This window comes from Rattus norvegicus, chromosome 13 (assembly GCF_036323735.1).
Source record: "Rattus norvegicus strain BN/NHsdMcwi chromosome 13, GRCr8, whole genome shotgun sequence".
Taxonomy (NCBI): domain Eukaryota; kingdom Metazoa; phylum Chordata; class Mammalia; order Rodentia; family Muridae; genus Rattus; species Rattus norvegicus.
The window spans coordinates 108,869,959-108,888,598 of NC_086031.1; the positions used below are offsets into that span (position 1 = coordinate 108,869,959).

Consider the following 18,640-nt stretch of genomic DNA (forward strand, 5'->3'; position numbering starts at 1 on the left):
ACTGTTGATTAAACTGAATCATTTTACTTTCTCCATCTCACTGGTCATAATCCTCGTGTCCAGACACCCTGTGTTTGTGGCCACCAGATTGAATAGCACAGGCAAACAATTTCCCATCATCATACTTAGGTCTGATAGAGATTAGGAGCAGATTTGGGGCCCAACTTCCTAGCCTGGAATTGCTAGCATATACCACCTACCTCAGTTGCCACTTTCCTGGTAGGGCATAGATTTTAGAGACCCTTTGTCTCTTTTTGCACCCACCCTCAGTTGAGGCCATAAGGAGCCAAGCACAAATCTAGGGGTCTCAATAGCAGGAATTGATCTGTCACCTCCACTTACGCTCTTCCTGTAGTCTCTTCCTGTACCTTTGCTCACTGGTTTTGGATTTTCAGGCCACACATGGGGTGGCTTTGTTTTATAAGCATTGAGGCCCCATCACACCAGTCTGAGCTCTGGAGGCTCTCATTAAGAACTGTTGTATTTAAATTAGAGCTAATCTCAAACACAATGCTGGAAGAGGGTGCTGGGAGGGCCCAGAGAGAAAGCTGCAATCTCTTCTGCCTTTGTCACTCTCTCCCAACCCTTATTGCTAAGCAGCCCTAGCTTTTACTTCAGCCAGAGGGTATAATTTGCATCACGTGTAGGGAGTTAAAATACCCCTTCACATCCCCTCAGCAAGGTCTGTCACAGTGCTTTGCTTTGTTTCTTCCCAAGTTCCCATAGCTGCAGCTTGGGTTGGGGGAGGGGAAGGAGGTGGTGCTTACAGAAACAGACCCCCACTGTTGGCTAAACTCTTAAACACTGCTCTCCACCTAAAAGCCTAGAGAGCATGTGAATCACAGGCCTAACCATTCTTATTTACCTAGTGTTTTACTATGGGGCAGGTGTTATCTTTTGCATTTTAAATATATTAACCGATTCACCTCTAATCATTGAAAGTGTGAATTAATTAGGACTGTGACTTACCCAAAGTTATATAGTCAGTAAATAATATAGTCTGGATTTGAACATGTGACAATCTATGTTTGGAGAGGCAGGTACCTAGCATGTACTGCAGAGTACTTGAGTTACAGAAATCACAGAGGCAGATTCTCTTCATCACCAGGAGACCTGACAGAGTAAGGAACTGAGGAACTAGTCCTTTACAGCCTATGGAATAAGCATTTGTCTACAACCCACATCAGGTGTCACCAACAGTTTGTGGTACCATAGAGCAGCAGAAATGAAATGTCTTGACTTTCTAGAGTCTTGGAAAATTAAATCTTGGGAAACGACCTCCCCGGCAATTTCCCATTAAGTATAGGAAAGAGCTCATTCCTGGGCAGTCACTTCCAATTATTGCTGGAGTTTGGTTGGGTTGCTAGGGTCCAGTCTTACCCCTGTGCTTTTTACACACACATGACAAGCCGAGGTATAGTCACCTGTGTAACTGGTCCCTCTGCCTTCTCCAGGACTGAGTCTGTGGCGGAGAAGATGCTGACCAACTGGTTTGCTTTCCTTTTACACAAGTTCCTAAAGGTAAGAGGGAATGGGCAGGGCTAGAGCCAACCACATACTCTGCCCTTGGAAACAGCATGGGTACAGGGATTCCGTGGCATGTCTGCTCCCAAGCAAAGTAGGCCTGGGCTCTCTCCCCTGGCTTTAGAGGATGTTAGGAAGAGCCAGGCAAGATCCATATTCTCTGACCTGATATCCCACAGGAGTGTGCTGGGGAACCACTCTTCATGCTATACTGTGCAATCAAGCAGCAGATGGAGAAAGGCCCCATTGATGCTATCACTGGTGAGGCCCGGTACTCCCTGAGTGAAGACAAGCTCATCCGGCAGCAGATCGAGTACAAGACTCTGGTAAGGAGTTCAAGAGCCCCAGTACCACCTGGGACTGTCCCTTCTCTACCTTCTAGCCAATGAGGCCATTTATCAAAAGGAGACTTAGGGACCAATCTGGGCATATCAAGTATATAAAGAGGAAGGCAGATTTCCCCTCATCTGGTGAGCCAAAAAAAATCTGCCTGTGCCTCAGTTTACCCAAGATGATATTGAGGGAGAACAAGTTTCACTCAGCAAGGAAAGAAAGTAAATGTGCATTTCTCCAGTGTAGAAGCTTTGAGGACAAGTGAGACCAGCACTTGATACCCATGGATCTATCTTGAGCCTTTCAAGTGCCTCACACTAAGCTTACCTTCCCCCCACCCATCTAAGAAGTAGATAACCTTTTCCTTGAGAAAGGATTAACAACTTGGCTTCAGCTCTCACAGTAGATGGCAGGAAGAAGAGGAAAAAACCAAGTCTCTGACTAGAGAACCACATTCTTCTCATTAGAAGAACAAACTTTGGAAAACGGTTCTGAGGCCTCAGCTTCTACCCACACACACTACTTTATAAGTATGTCCAACTCACCCTTGATCCCCTACTTACAGATCCTGAACTGTGTCAACCCTGACAATGAGAATAGCCCAGAGATCCCCGTGAAGGTACTAAACTGTGACACCATCACTCAAGTCAAGGAGAAGATCCTCGATGCTGTATATAAGAATGTTCCCTACTCCCAGCGGCCAAGGGCTGTGGACATGGACCTGGGTAGGATCTGGCACCGGACTAGGAGGGCAAGAGGGGAGCATGGCTTCCAAGAGAGCCATCAGGTCATGAGATAGCTAGGGAAAAGGGATGTGAAGTTCTGCCTGGTACACAGCCCCCAGAGGAGCATGACTAGATCCTAGCCAGGTGAAGGCATTGGGAAGCACTTCCGCCTAGGCTTTGTCCCCTCAGATATGAGGCTCTTCCACATTCGCCTTGCCCCTTCCCCCCAGCCCCTCCCTTTTGGATGTCTGAAAGTTCTGCCCCTGACATCAGCCAATGGAGACAAGGTTCCTAAGCCTAGAGGACACACAGACTGGGTGGCCCCTTCCGCTCTTACCCCCTCATGACTACCCATACCATCCTTTCAACCCCAGAGTGGCGCCAAGGCCGGATTGCCAGAGTGGTATTACAGGATGAGGACATTACCACCAAGATAGAGGGTGACTGGAAGCGGCTTAACACACTGATGCATTACCAGGTAAGGGAAGGTCCTCCCTGTGGCCTTCATCCTCAAGAATGTCCTCTTTTCTCTGTTAGAAGGCCTCAAAAGCCAAAGCACTTTCCTCTTGCCACTTTCTTCTTCCCTGGGTCTGGAAGAGTGATACTTAGCTTTGACTACCCAATAGATTAACTGGGGGGACTTACAAAACATGGACTCTAGGACTGCCTTGGTAATGCTCTCCTGTGTACTTCTACAGCTGTACAAGGAACAACATATTGCAAAGTCCTATACCTGGACAGCTCCAAAAAGGTGCCTCGGGCTCATTTCTCAGGCATCTTACTAATGCCGTTGGCTCTCTGACTTGTAGCAGAATAGGCACAGATTTGTCTTCAGCCCTTAAAGTCTACAGTAGCTGGAAAAATAAAGCACTCTTACTTTTCACCTGCATGGAGTGCCTCAGCAGGTATGTAGATTAGATTCAGCATAGAAAGTGATAAGGAATATATATGTAATACTGGCAGACACATGGAGTGAACAGTCATAAAAATCTCAGCAAAATATATATATATATATATATATATATATATATATATATATATATATATAAGCACCCACCCAACCCTGCATTCATTCTGTGGGAAACACTCGCAGCTTAGGGGTCTCTGTAAGATTAAGCACAGGCAGACAGATTGGGATTCAGGAGAAGCCCTAAAATAAGAACTAGAAATGAGAGACACTGAGGAAAATTAAGCCAACCAGAGGAAGTAACTTAGGCTGTAAGACCCATGGGACTGTGATTAATGATATCCTCCTATGTGTCTGGTTTACAAAGAGAGGCATGCAGAGAAGCTGACAGACTAGACTGAGTTACCAATAACCAGCTACTGGGAGACCCTGAAGCTGGCCAAGTGCCTTGAAACATAAAAGAAGCTGGGAGCACTGGGGTTACCCTAAAGCATTCCCCCTGTGTATCCCCATGCTGCACCTGGATCTGAGTCTCAGATGAGAAGGTATATAGATGCAAGTATTCTATCCCAACACTCACTCTGCTGGTGCAATTCTATAATTTCTCCCAACCTTAAACTATTTACCTATGTGCTGGAGATAATAACAGGGGAAGTCAGGAAGGTAGCTGAAAAGAATTAGAAACAAGTGTACAAACTGAAGATTTGCAATTACTTACAAGCAGAAGTAATCTGATCGTTATGTGTTAATTCCATATAAGCACGCACACAACCACCTTCACATGGTGAGTACATCCAGAACAATGTAATGAACCAATTAAGGGTGAATGAGAAAGCCCAAAAGAGACCAAATCTGTGCCACCAAATCTTGTTCCCGAAGGACAGGAACCTTCCTTCTATCCATCTTTGATACCTTAAGGCTTGTTTCTGTTACCCAACCTGTGTATTCCAATAAGAATAGACCACCCGTTTCTTATTGTGGTCCTCTTACAAAACACTTCCAATTCCCTCGTGTCATTTACCATTTATATATTCATTCATTCATCAAATATTTACTGAGCTTTGCTGAGTACAAGGCACTTCCCACTCTCTAGTTCTGAGTGACAGAGACTGCAGGGAGTCGTCCTTCCTTTGAGAGATGATGAAGATGGTATTATTATTCAAAATGGCAACGTGAGTACCAAAACATGCTGAGTGCTCACAGGATACTAGGAACTTTACTCAGCCTTTATGTGTCTTAATTTCTTTAATAATCATCACAACAGTAATTGCCAGACATGATTATTATCCCCAGTGACAAATGAGACAACCAAGGCCCTGAGAGGCTGGCAAGTGGTGATAGAGCTAAGGTCAGATCCAGGCGGGTAATTTGAGCACGGGAAGAAGCTAAAGAAGAGGGGAAAAAAAACAAGGGTGGGGTGGGGTGGGGTGGGGTGGGGAGACAGAGACAAAGAGAGAGATAGAGTAAGAGAGAGTAAGAGACAAACACAAAGAGAGGTAGCTTTGTAACTAGGCTCGGAATTGACCATGTAAGTTACCTTGTAATTTTCCCTAAAGATGACAACAATATGATACATAATGTCACTGTCTTTGCTGGGAGGATAAATTCCCATCCTCACCAAGTTTTCAGAGTAGCATTTCTAGGTCGTGGTGGCAAGAATTCTTGAGAGACAGGGCTAATGCCCCTCACCTCTCTTCAATCATAGACTAAGTGCTGATGATACACATAGCGGGCAAATCCAGAGACTTTCCAGGAAGGAGGTGACAAAACACTGGCACCTCCTTGGAACAATATTGGCTGCACGGGGCTCAGAACCCAGGGGCTTTACCTACTCTGCCCTCTTGCTGTCTCCCCTGGAGTCAAAGGCTTTTGGAGCCCATGAAGAAGAAAATCATCTTAATTAACAAAGAGATGGGTAAAAAGCTGCCTGGGCTCCTGTAGATTTATAGGGAGGGTAAAATTAAACACCATCACTAAAGCTGGCTATCAGGGAATCTCGTTAGCACTAATGTTCATTTATAGTTTGACTTCTCAACATTTAATTCTTTTTTGGTGGGAGAGAAGAACTGACAATTTAAGACCCAGAAAGATGGTTTTATGGCTGGTGCAGCTATAAATCAAACTTACAAAGTTCATAAAAATTGTTAAAATAAAAAATGGTTTAATAGGAATGTTTTATGGCCCATAACATTATTATAGCTGTTTTATTCCCTCTGCGTTAGGGGTTTAATTGGATCACCACAATTCTGGGGATTCTCCGTTTTTATTAGATGGAGGGCAATCTTAAATCAAGATGGCCCCAAATGTCTTCTCTATGGCTCCTTTTTCATCGGTCCTTCCCTAACTGCCAGGTGCTAGGCCTGGCATCTTCTCAGAGGACAAGGCACTGTGCCATCTTTCTCCCAACTCCCCAAGGGCAAATGCCCTTTTGGTGAAACTATTCAAGGTGGCCAATGCATAATACAACAAAGGCCAGGAAAAAATTGGAGCCAATGGAAAAGACGAGGCTCACCCCAGTGTGACTTGTAATAAAATCCCAAATTAGGAAATAGAATGGGGAGAGTATGTGCTCTGGAGATGACAGGTCTGAAGGAAAATATCAACTCCATAGTACATTAATGGTGAGAGCTTGAATCAGTAACTTAGCTCACCCCTGCTTCTAGTCTTTCATCTGTAAAATGGAAATAGCCATCCAGAACACAAGATTGATGGGAGGCTGAATTTAACCCTTCTGCCCAATAGAAATAAAGTGTGTCATGCTAAATTTTTCACTAGTCCTATTAAAAATACAGAAACAGGCTGCTGAGATAGTATTAACAATATACTTTATTTAGCTCATCTTAAAAGAATTAGTTTAAGTGTATAATCAATTTCAGATTTATTAATGACATCATTTATATTCATTCATACTAATTTTCTGAAATCTCTCTCTCTCTCAGTGTGTGTGTGTGTGTGTGTGTGTGTGTGTGTGCATGTGCCAACTGGTTTGCTTAGTTGAAACTGGCTACATGTCAGGTGATGAAAGACATGAAAGGCAATAATTTTTTTTGTAATATTTCTGAACTTTTATTGACCCCACACTCCCTAGAAGTACGTAACTTCTCAAGACACCTCAATTCTCCCGTGTTGTTTGTTTGTTTCTTTTGTGCTCTCCTTAGGTGTCAGACAGATCAGTGGTGGCTCTGGTCCCTAAGCAGACCTCCTCCTACAACATCCCTGCCTCTGCCAGCATCTCTCGGACATCCATCAGCAGATACGGTAAGCAGCCAGAGTGCAATTAAGAAACTCAAGTTCCAGGCACTTGTTCCTGCCCTTAGCAGGAAGACCTGCTGCTGCCATGCCTTCATACAAAGGTACTGGCTTCTCTGTCCCCTTTCTGAGGAGTCTTAAGGGCCATGTGTCTCCTTTGAGAAGAGACAGCAGGTAAAGGAGTTAGTGTAGCAGGTGTGTACCCTGATTAGAGGTTCCCCTATCCCACTTTATAGTTGTGACCCTAGCTGAATTGGTAATTATACCCTCTTTTGTCAAAAGTGTCTTAGTTTGGGATACAAAATTAATCATTCTTTCACTTCCATTCCCAGCCTTCTCTGAGCAGCAAGCTTCAATCTCACTTTGTCTGTTTTGGTTGCATGTACACTCAAAGGCACTAGACTATCCACCTGAAAGAACCTACAGGACTTAAATGCAGTTCCAAAAAGAATTCAGAAAATACATTCTAGGACCTCAAAAGAAGTGCCAGCTAATTCCAAAGAGGATCATTACAACTTGAACCCTAATATTGTTTAGACTTTTTTCTAAGACATAGGTTCTAAGTGTAGCTGTGGCCATCCTAGAACTAGCTCTGTAGACCAGGCTGGCATCTAACTCACAGAAAACTCTCTGCTCTGCCTCCTGAGTGCTGGGATTAAAGGCATGAGTCACCACTGCCCAATACTATCTAGAATCTCTAGAGTGCTTGTGTGTACACATCCAGCTGACATTTTACTTGATTATTGTTCATTGCTGGAAACATCAGAAGAGAGGAAAATCCCAAATTGTGTCTGAGCTCTTAAAATTTCTAAATCTTTTTTCTAGAAATTTTAGGCTCCTCTTTCCAACCAAGGATCCATAAAACTATTCACCAAATATGTAGTCCCAAGAGGCCTTTCAAGGTGAAGCACGTTTATTCTGAATAGATGCAGCAGGCAGCTGGCATTCCTGAAGAATGCTTCGAGCAGGAGGTTAGCCTGCCTCACTCTGGCTTTCCCTTCCCTCTCCCAGACTCTTCCTTCAGGTACACAGGCAGCCCAGACAGCCTCCGGTCCCGGGTTCCCATGATCACCCCAGACCTGGAGAGTGGTGTCAAGGTTTGGCATCTGGTAAAGAACCATGACCATGGTGACCAGAAGGAGGGCGACCGGGGCAGCAAAATGGTGTCTGAGATCTACTTGACCCGGCTTCTAGCCACCAAGGTAACTCTTGTACTATCCAGGCCTAGCTCTTCCCTAAACTTTGGCACAAACACCCATTGCTACAGGTGCTTCTGATTGCCTCTACTATCTCTGTCTTGTATAACCTGCTTTCTAGTTGAGTAGGAGAAAAAAACAAACAAACAAACAGAAAAAACTAGTTGTACCAGCAATTTAAGAAAAGACTATCCCTCCTGACCCACTGTGTCTTAGGCTGAGAGGAGATAAAGGCAGCATCCTCTTGCTTTCCCTGGAGATAACAAACAAAGCTTTTCAGGGATATTATACTTTAGAGATCAGGCTGGATCCCAAAGTCTCTTCCCACAATCCCACTGCAATGCTGCAGGAACTCTAACACAGTGGCTTAAAGCTCTCAGACTTTCTCCCAGAATGGTCCATAACTAGTCTATCAGAATCATGTCTTCACTTTCACTTTGTTTAATATGACCAGCATATCAATGAGAGATGACCAGAAAGCATCTGAGAAAGTCAGGAGTTCTACTAGTCCCAAAGTCTGTCTTGAGACTGGGACCCTAGGTCTAAGCTTGTCACTGCCTCTAGAACCCATGAAGCTTGTGAATCAGAGCTGTGCCTGGGTTCTCCTGAAGCTAGACCTCAAGCCTATGCTGCTAACACCATAAAGCTGTTCATATTTCCTGTCAGACCCCACCCTACCCTCCAAGCCCCGCTATAGACTGAATTCTCTCGTTTATTCTAGGACATTCACTTCCTATCTTCCCATCAAATGCCCTGAACTTATACCTTCAGGGCACACTGCCACAGATTAGAAGAGAGATTCTTTCTATGGATTCCCAGACTTGTCAGTCCCTCCCAACTCCACAATATCCTATTCAGTACTCTACCTCACTCCTATCCCTCTACCTACACCCTTCTGCATTTCAGACAAGTTTCCAAGGTAAGATGGGTCCAAGGCCCCATCTGGCTTGCCTTCTGCTGCCCTCTGGTACCTACATACCATTTCACTGTCCCCCTCCCCACTTTCTCCCACAGGGCACCCTGCAGAAATTTGTGGACGACTTGTTTGAGACCTTGTTCAGCACTGTGCACAGGGGTAGTGCTCTCCCCCTAGCCATCAAGTACATGTTTGATTTCCTGGATGAGCAGGCAGACAGACACAGTATCCACGACACAGATGTGCGGCACACCTGGAAAAGCAACTGGTAACCCCAGGGGAGCTCAATGGGAGTGGCACCTGGGACACCCAGCATTTTGGGTATCGGGGACCAGCAGAGGCTAGAGATGGGAGGTAGAGATGGGAGGTAGAGATGGGAGGTAGAGATGGGGGCTGTGTTATCTGACTTCTGGAACACTGTACAACACACACACACACACACACACACACACACACACACACACACAAACGCACACACACACTGCAGAGTTAACATCATCCCCAAGGCTGCCTGCTCCAAGTGGTCCTTGCCTGGCCTGAGCTTTGCATACATTTTTGAGCTCTGCCTTACCATTGTGACCCTTCCTTTGGTAGAACTGCTCCCTCTGATGTAGAATCTTCTAGTTGTCAAGAGGAAGAAGCTAAGGAACATATACAAAGCTGTATGTGAAACCCACAATGGAGCTTTGCAGTTTATCACTATTGAGCCTTCTGAGAGATGCACTTCTGAGCTGGGGCCCTTGGTAAAGATGGCCAGCACTGAGCATGAGGCTGGTACTTGCTAGATTTAACAAACCCACAAGTATGAGATTTCATTGCATACTTGATCTCTTAAAGCCAAGTTTTAACCTCAGCAGCATAGCTTTCAGGAAGCAACAGAAATAATGTCCTGAAAGAGTGATTTTTTTCAAGTGAGTTCCACATTCAGATTAGTGGTGGGAGAAGCAGCTTCTGATAGCACCTAGCATGAAACTTTCCCCTCCCAGGTTCCTACAGACCATGCTAAGGACTAGCTTATAGACCAGACGAGAATTAGCCAAGAGCCAGAGTCAAAGGCTTCCTCTAGGATGAGCACAAAGGAGAGAAACATTTGGATTGGGCAGGAAGCCCACACAGCTGTCTGGAGTCAGCAATCCCCAGAAAACAGAGCTGACACAGATGGGTTCAGGCTGTCATTTGGAAATCAAAAGTCCTAGCAACCAGCAAAATATTTCAAAAGAGCCAATGGGGCCTTGGAATAGACTTTCATTCTTTTGATATTGCGGCCCTCCTCATCTGCAATTTTTGGTCACAGTGGCAGTAGATGAGGAACACTCAGAAGCTCTACCAAAGCAGATCCATGGTGTCTCCACTGCTTTGCAGGATGCTGAGCCCAGTATTGGTTAAAATCAGGAGAAAATTAAAGGTTATTTGCTTCTCTGTGCCTTTTGGATAGACTCAAGCAACAGTAATGCACCCCGCCCCCCATGTGATAGTGTGATAAAGCTGAGTCACGTGGCTTACACCTCACATAGCAAAGGTCCAAGATGAAGAGCTTAGACATGTCCATTTCTGCCAGAGGAGGTCAGAATAGAAGAGCTGTGCCAAGGCTGGCTGAGGCAGCTCCTCTTAGATTCAAGGAAGGGTTGCAGGTTGGAGGACAAGCAAAATTTACAACAGGAGGCTTGGAGGGGATAAACACATTTACAATACCTATTGTTATAAAGACTCTTGGAAAATTTGGAGTTGGTGAAGTCAGCAGAATTCAAAGAGAATAGCAAGAGCTAAGGACACTATCTTAGGCTAGAAGGGTAAGCCCATGATAGTTCATGCCACACAGGCATCAAAGAGTCAAGACTGGAGGGCAGCTGGAGAAGACAGACTTCAGAAAGAGGCAAAACAGTAGCTACAGAAACTATTTTGAAGGCAGGCAATGGGCTTACTGCCTTATGACCTTGGGAACATTGAAGGCTATTCCTCTCTGCCTTTATATTCCAGAGTTTCAGAAGCAGTCTCCTAACTGCTGTTGGGTTCCTTTCAGGAAAAACTCAGAGCCGCAGTAAGCCATTCTCCCTTGGAATGCCAGCAACAGGTCCCTCCCATCCCTCTGCCATGCTGAGACAAAAAAAAAAGCCCTGGAGGGGACCCCTGAAAGAAATTACCCCATGAGGAAGCTGTCCTCTGACCCAGTACTGAGAAATGGCTCAGTGGCAGACTGGTTCCAGAGGGTAGTGTCCCCACTGAGGTAGTACTTAGGACTGCCTGACCATTTCATCCTTTTATACAATGACCATGACCACTGTGAGAGACTCTAGGATCATAAGTTTGTCTGAAGTGCTGAGGAAATTGTGGTGTTTTCTGTAGTTGACCTTTCCCTGGAGCACTGAGGCCTCTGGAAAAGCCTATCAAGAAGAGGCAAAACCCAGACATACCCAGCCCTCCACTGTTAGGGAGCAGAGCAAATGCCTTGATATGAGAAAATCAAAACCACTCTGCTTTTTCCTGCATCTGGGAACAGCATAGGATGAGCAACCTGCCCCCTCGTGGACCAGTTTCTGAGTTCATTCCCTTCTCTTTTAGTATGGAACGTCTCTACCATTCAGCAGTGAGGGAAAAGAGTGAGTAAGGGGCAATGTCAAAGTGCATTCTTCAAGGTACTCTGCCTTTTCCTACAGCCTTCCACTTCGTTTCTGGGTGAATGTCATCAAGAACCCTCAATTTGTATTTGACATCCACAAGGGCAGCATCACAGATGCTTGCCTCTCTGTGGTAGCCCAGACCTTCATGGACTCCTGCTCCACATCAGAGCACCGACTGGGCAAGGACTCACCTTCCAATAAGTTGCTCTATGCCAAGGATATCCCCAGTTACAAGAACTGGGTAGAAAGGTCAGTAGTTCCCTCAAGACACCTGCTGTGGGGGGCTGGGGATTTAGCTCAGTGGTAGAGCGCTTACCTAGGAAGCGCAAGGCACTGGGTTCGGTCCCCAGCTACGGAAAAAAAAAAAAAGAACCAAAAAAAAAAGACACCTGCTGTGGGCATCAGTGACTTCATATTGTGAAGACCAGGACCTCATACTCCCTATGTTGTGGGAAGGAAGGGGGCTTTGTGTCCTGGGAAGTCTGATAATTATCATCCTGATTAACATTTACTGAGCATGTATTGTTTCACTGAAATGTCCAAATGGAAGGTTGTAAAATAGTGGCTATGATTAACTCTGTTTTACTAATGAATGAATAGAGGCACAGAAAAGCTATATAACTTGCCAAAGTTCACAAGCTACCAGGTAGAAGAGCTGAAGTGTGAACGTAAGGAGTCTTGCCGGAGTTGGGGCTTTTGACTACTTCGGACCCAGCAGCTCTTAGCTGACTGGAGTGCCCTTCAGAATCTCGGACTGCACCTTAATCTCACACCTCAGCTTGAGGCAGAGGCCACATCAGAGAAGAGATGGAAGGCAGGAGGAGTGCGGACCTCTGACTCTATTCTCCCAAGGGACCTGGGCCAGGGTGGATATTGGTGGATGTTTGCTGAATCCCCATCATAGGCCTATCCTTTCCATGGCAGATACTATGCAGATATTGCCAAGCTCCCAGCCATTAGTGACCAAGATATGAACGCCTACCTCGCGGAGCAGTCTCGCCTGCATGCCACGGAGTTCAATATGCTGAGCGCCCTCAACGAGATCTACTCCTATGTCAGCAAGTACAGTGAGGAGGTAAGACAGGGTCTCAAGAGCAGCACATGCAACATGATCTGGACCCAAAAAAATATCAGTAGCAATCACTTTTATAAAATCATAATCTGCAGTCAAGACACTGAGCCCCAAATCATCATCCTTTCTTTACGGAACAGCCCAACCTCTCCTGATTCACTGAACTTCTCCCTGTGCACCATCTTCTCTCACTCAAATATTATATGACTAATTTTATTCTTTCTTAAGCAAATGAATAGAATTATCAGTTTACATGTGGACAAATCCAGTCAGATTCAGATAGATTGGTGGACTTTGTTATGAACAGAAGTTAACCGGGAAGGTGTCAGGCCAAGCATTAACACTGAGCCTAAAGAAAAGAACAGCAAAATAATAGTAGCCAACACTTAAGTAACTCTAACATATGGTTTAAGCACATGAGAGTTCTATGTACATGCTTATATTCCTGCAAATGTTTGCAGATGTGTGCTCTCTGTCATGATTTTGTGTCATGCCACTCATATGGGTGAATGCAGCTGAAAAATCCTGTGTGACCCAAAAACCATCTGAACCTCATAGTACCCATAATTCTATGGCCATGCTGTGTAAATGAGCCCACCAAGCTGTTGGTTATACAGCTAACAAGTCTAGGAACAGTCTTTGCTCTTAATAGTAACTGTGTAGTTATTGCATAAATTGTTTACTATGTATACTTTTGTTAATATTTTAGAGCATACTTCTACTTATAAAAGCAGAGCCATACATTGCATATGTATTCTCTTGTACTTGACCAGTCTCTTGAATGTGAATACTCTGGGGTGCTTTCCTGATGACAAAGCCATGTAAGGACTCTTATAGATCTATTCACTGAATCATGCCAGCCATTTGACATTACATTCCTAAAAGCAAAATGATAAGGTAAAAGGGACAGATGTTGGGTTGATGACTCCGAAAAGTTGTGCCTTTGAAGCTGAGTCCTGAGTTACCTGCCTTTGTTTTTTCCCCTCAGCTCATCGGGGCACTAGAGCAGGATGAGCAGGCCAGACGGCAACGACTGGCCTACAAGGTGGAACATCTCATCAATGCCATGTCCATAGAGAGCTGAAAGGAAGACATTCTGTTCCTGGAAGAAAGACTCATACAAGCTATCACACTGGTGTCTCAAAAGGAAGATGGGATGAGTGAAGGGTATCAGGCCCCAGAGCTGGCTGTCCTCTAAAAATCTCACCGAGGAAAGAAGGAAAGGCTCCTCTGTCAATGGCAGCCATGTTTCTTCATAGCCGGTTCCTTCCAGAAGGACAGTGAACACCACCCATCACAGTGTGAGCTCAGTACACTACGGGCAAGGAGAAGGTGGCCCTTTAAGCTGAGAGGCTTGAGCCAAATGGTTCTGCCTCTGTGACTGCTGCTTTGCATGAAAACTCATTTGATGTATATTGGGAAATAATGAGAACTTTATTTAATTTTTTAAGAAAAAGGGAAAAAACAGAAATAAAACAAAACATAAATCCCCCCTGTCCATCCCGTCCAACTTTTGTTTAATTTGATTTCTGTTCCCTTCTCAGTAATATTTCTTCTTCTGTAACACCTCTTTCTCAATGTCAGAAAAATGCCTGAGAGATGCCGAGTAGAACCAGTTTGGAAATGCTCTCCTCTCCTTTGAACTGAGAGGAAGAAGGAGAGGCAGGAAGGAGTAGAAGTTCTTACTAAACATTTGGCAAATTAGCCAGGAAGACCTGGATCCCACCACAGCCAGATGCACCTGAGAACTGCAGGCTTTTGTGGGACTTTTGGAAGCTGATCGGATCCACCTGCTAATAGGAAACTGCCTTCCATGCTGTGCCCTTGTGTATCCTCATCTCCTAAGAGGAGGAAGTACCCAACAAGGACCTGTGGGAACACCTTTTCTTTGTTTTACTTAATCCCGAGCCTCAGCAAGTGAGGAGTTGGGCTTTGGTACTTTTCCTTTTGGTTTCCTTAGAATTGATAACAGAAAAGGAAGAGGTGAGACTCACAGAACAGCCACCTCCTCCCCAAGGACTCTGAACAGAGCCCTACAAGCCAGGCACCTTGGGACTGTGCAGACCAGGTCTCCTAGACCTGAGCTGAATGGGGAGCATGGGTGTTTGACTTTGGATTCTACTCAACCATCCACTAGTTTACGGCAATTAAAAAGAAAACAAACTCAAACACTGTTTACAGTAAGCAATACTTGAAGAGTGTAGGTTTAAAAAGCAGCAGTATTTATTATTATATTTTCTTTTCTCTTGTGCCTGGAGAGGGGAGGCCAACCTTCGCTCATACCCAGAAGCCCCTGACCATCTGGGCATACTGCATTTGCCTCAGTAGAAATGACCGTGGTAGCCCATCATCTCTATCTGTCATGGAATCATGGATGTGAAAGTCTATTACTTCTGAGAAGGCACTTGTCCTTCCCTGTGTCTCCTGATACCTGATGCCATAGATAGCCAGCCTTCCTGAGTATAGCTTCCAAGCAAAGATCAAGGCTCCATCCTTGGGCCCAGAGGCAAGCTCTGTGGTAGCAGGACAAGAAATTCAACTGGTAAGCCCTCAGGGAATTTAGTTCTCCTGCCTTGGCATGGCCCCTAGCAGCCAATTCTCAACAGCTTTGCAATTAGCATCCGTCTCAAGGTAGGGTAGCAAGAGGAAGACAAAAGGTGGGCATAAGGGAACAGTGAACGTATGTCCCCTAAGAAGGCATGAGCCTTCTGCTTTTTAAGGGGTCAGGAATGCCAGGCTGTAGGGCTGGGAAATGGGGCTTACTATCCCAACAGAGTTGGCCCTGGGTTATTTCCTTCACAATTAACTCAGGCCTCAGCTTATTTCTCCAGTTGATTCCAGTTTCTGAGACTCTGCTGACCAGATGTGACTGCCTGCACAGGGCAAAGAAGAAAGTCAAGAAGGTGGCTTCCATGCAATGTATGTGTCCTTGGATGGCTGTCTCACACACAGCTGATGCTGTCTGGGCTGTTCAGCTTGTTTCTTGCCTGAATGCAACTGACAAGTGGAGAGAGAAAAGCATTCAGCAAAATACTCAGGAAACTTGCTGATTTTATGATGATTCACAACCAGCCATGCCAAGGCCACTTTTCTTCTGATAATTTACTCATGTTAAAGTTTTTCTGGGCCATACCAATAGCCTGGAAAGAAACTAATGACTGGCCTTCCACACCAAGCCAAAGTGTTTGCTCCTCATAGCACCCAAAGCTTATCATCTTAGAGCCTGTAATTTATGAAAATGAAAGAAGTGATGTAGTCAAAACAAGAATAGGAACAGAAGACAGGATAAACTCTGGCCTGCCTATTTCTCCATCCCAGCACTGTTGAAGACTTTCTGAGCAGCTGCTACTGCTTGAGCTGATGTCCAGAGTGCCGTTTCATCAAGAAGTAAAAAAGAAAATGTTTTACATCTCTTTCAATAGCATCTTACCCACACCCTTCTCAGTGTGCCTACCTGGTATATCCCAGCAGCCACTTATGGTACCTGCTCACTGCCTCTGGCTTGCTTCACTAAAGATGTTTGGAGAGTATGGAGAGAATGATGGGGCGAGAGCAAATCTAAGAATGTAGATGAAGGGAGCAGGGCCAACCATGGAAGGTGGTCTAGTCACTTTGCCAAGGATTCCATGAGTTGGACAACTTGGACTGAAAAAGAAGAGTGGCCAAGGGACACAATTAAAGAAGAAGTGAGGAAATTTCAGCTAGAGACAGGCCATGCCATGCCAGGAGGGTGAGTTATTGTAGAGTCTTGCTCTCATTTTAGCTTTCTACCTATCATTCCACCAGCTCTTTGCTTTCGTTTACTAGTCACTGATAGTCTACTCCCTAGGAGATGGAGAGGAGAGGAAGTTGATTGGTCACTCTTCTTGCCGTTATCCAATTTAAGGATAGTTTGGCCTTTTGTTTAAAAAGAAAAAATAAATTGTTAAAGCTACCACCCTTCCCCACAAAAAGCCATCTATCTTTGGGGAGGCATGAAGTCTCTCTTAAACTTACCTAGCTTTACTTTATTTCATTGATCTACACAAAAGCCAATTCTCTAGGAAAAGAATAGGACTGCAGAGGGTTTGGCAAAACAGAGTTCTAGAGGACTGTATTAAGACTTATCCCTCAACTGGATTTGACAACACCTCCTGCCTTCTGTGTGTCAGGCACTTCTGTGTCTGATGTTCTACCTCTTTCTGTGGTTTGAATCTCAAAACCACTTCTGATCCCTCTTTCTTTATAGAGTGCAGTCATTCAACTCATGGGCACACTGTGATCTTACAGAAGGAGGGAACTGCGTCCTTCATTCATTCACTTGGAGAGCATTCCTAAGTAGTAATCATCTGCCAAGTTCTTAGAGGTTCTGCAGAGCAGGGTGAATAAGACCATGAAGGTCCTTCTTTCAGCAACTGCAGATTCTCCAAGCTGCTAGGCCTGCCAGCAATACAGCAAGATGGCTCCTCCCACCCTCCCCAGCAGAAAGCACTAGGTGCATAGAAAATGGGGTGTCATTAAGGAAGAGGGCTGACCCCCCCACACACACACACACGCTCTGCTACCATGTGCTGCTCTTTAGTCAGCACAACCTTGCTGATTATGCTCCTGACCTTCCTTCAGTTCCACCAGGATGAAAATAGAAATTAGTTGTTAAGGCCCCTGGGCCTGCTGCACGTGAGGTAAAAGCAGTGGTGGCTGCTAGCAGTCGTCTGATACAACAAGCAGAGACTGCTGGAAGCCTTCTCAGATACTACACAACTGCCAAATCTGTAATCTCACCTACTGCCTGGCAATACTAAGCTGGCAGTTACTCTAAAAGGGCCCTTTCCAACCACATTGTGTCACAGCTAAGAGCCCTGCATCCTTCACACAGACAGTTAAGAATTGAGACACAGAGGGCCAGGAGGGTGAGGAAATGCAAAGTGGCCACTTAGCACATGGTGCAGATCTTATGGTGGGAGGGAGGCCAGAAGAAGGTAGTCAGGTTCTCCTGATGCCTTGTCTTAGGAATGTGCTTGGAGAACAGTGGCATCATTTTCATACTCCACGTCTCTTTTCCTTCTCTCTCTCTCTCTCTCTCTCTCTCTCTCTCTCTCTCTCTCTCTCTCTCTCTGCTACTCATTCCCTAGAGTGAAGATTTAATACGTAAGGCCCAGTGACACTTAAAATGAAGAGTAAAGTTTCTCTTGGTACTTTCTAGCTAGTCTAGGGGATGTTCCAAGAGACAATCCAGGCCAGTGCTTGTCAGACATGCCTCAATACAATAAACAAACTAGAGAGTCTCCTGCCTTGCCCAGAATCACAGCTCACTCTCCTCTCCCAAACCATCTCCCCAGACTGAGCTGCCTCCTCCCTGCTATGTGCTGCCTGTACCCTAGTAACCCAATGAAGGGAGTAAGAAGCTTCTTTGAGCCTCAGTCAAGGTCATCATTTTGACATGCTTGATCTCCAGTTTGACATCCAAGCATAAGGAAGTGTGGTCCCCATCAAACAGGACCAAAGCTCCTGAATGTATGGGAGAGAAAAGGACAAGCTCTGTATACAGGCACATGAAGGCCTTGAGCCAAACTGCCTCTCCTCATCCTCTCCTACTCAGACTTTTCCCCATGACACACTGGAATCTGTATTATATCTATTTTTAAGAAAGTACAATGCTGGTTGTCTGGTTTTGTTGTTTTTACAGGTGTTATGAAATAATAAGAAAATGAAGTATTTAAAATGTTCCAATAAAGCGGGATTTTGTTATCTAATATATTATCATGTACCTATTGTAAATATGAAACTCCTATTTTGCAAGCCAAGGACACAATTTGTACTGTTGTTATATATAAATAAAGATTACTGGATAAAAAAAAATCTCCTTAAATTTTCAAATAAACATAGTTGTTTGGCCACATAGGTACCGAATAACTTTGGGGTCTATACAAGAAGCAGATAGCCAGAAAGAGCAACTGAGTTGTTTCGAATGAATCCGAGAAAACTGGAGCCAGAGTTTATTAATGTCTAGCAATCTTTACCATACACTCACACGCACTTTCTGCTCCAGTCATACCAGTGAGTGAACACTGCCCCCTAGCTCCAGGACCTCAGAATACAGCTTTCCTCCTGTAAGGCTGGA

The 18,640-nt window shown here is 44.9% G+C and overlaps 1 protein-coding gene across 3 annotated transcripts in view; it reads left to right on the plus strand.

Annotated features, from left to right (window-relative positions):
- Positions 1–18,378, plus strand: part of Plxna2 (plexin A2) — a 205,182-nt gene extending 186,804 nt beyond the window's left edge. For 2 of the 3 annotated variants that reach the window (XM_063272193.1, XM_063272194.1), the window contains 10 exons: positions 1,455–1,521; positions 1,704–1,850; positions 2,423–2,582; positions 2,957–3,060; positions 6,648–6,747; positions 7,750–7,940; positions 8,949–9,118; positions 11,505–11,717; positions 12,393–12,543; positions 13,529–18,378. In XM_063272193.1, coding sequence (XP_063128263.1) covers positions 1,455–1,521; positions 1,704–1,850; positions 2,423–2,582; positions 2,957–3,060; positions 6,648–6,747; positions 7,750–7,940; positions 8,949–9,118; positions 11,505–11,717; positions 12,393–12,543; positions 13,529–13,624 — 1,399 coding nt within the window. In that variant the 3' untranslated portion in view covers positions 13,625–18,378. The remainder of the gene's footprint in view (positions 1–1,454; positions 1,522–1,703; positions 1,851–2,422; positions 2,583–2,956; positions 3,061–6,647; positions 6,748–7,749; positions 7,941–8,948; positions 9,119–11,504; positions 11,718–12,392; positions 12,544–13,528) is intronic. The other variant, NM_001105988.2, reaches the window with a different exon arrangement.
- Positions 18,379–18,640: the final 262 nt, after the last annotated feature.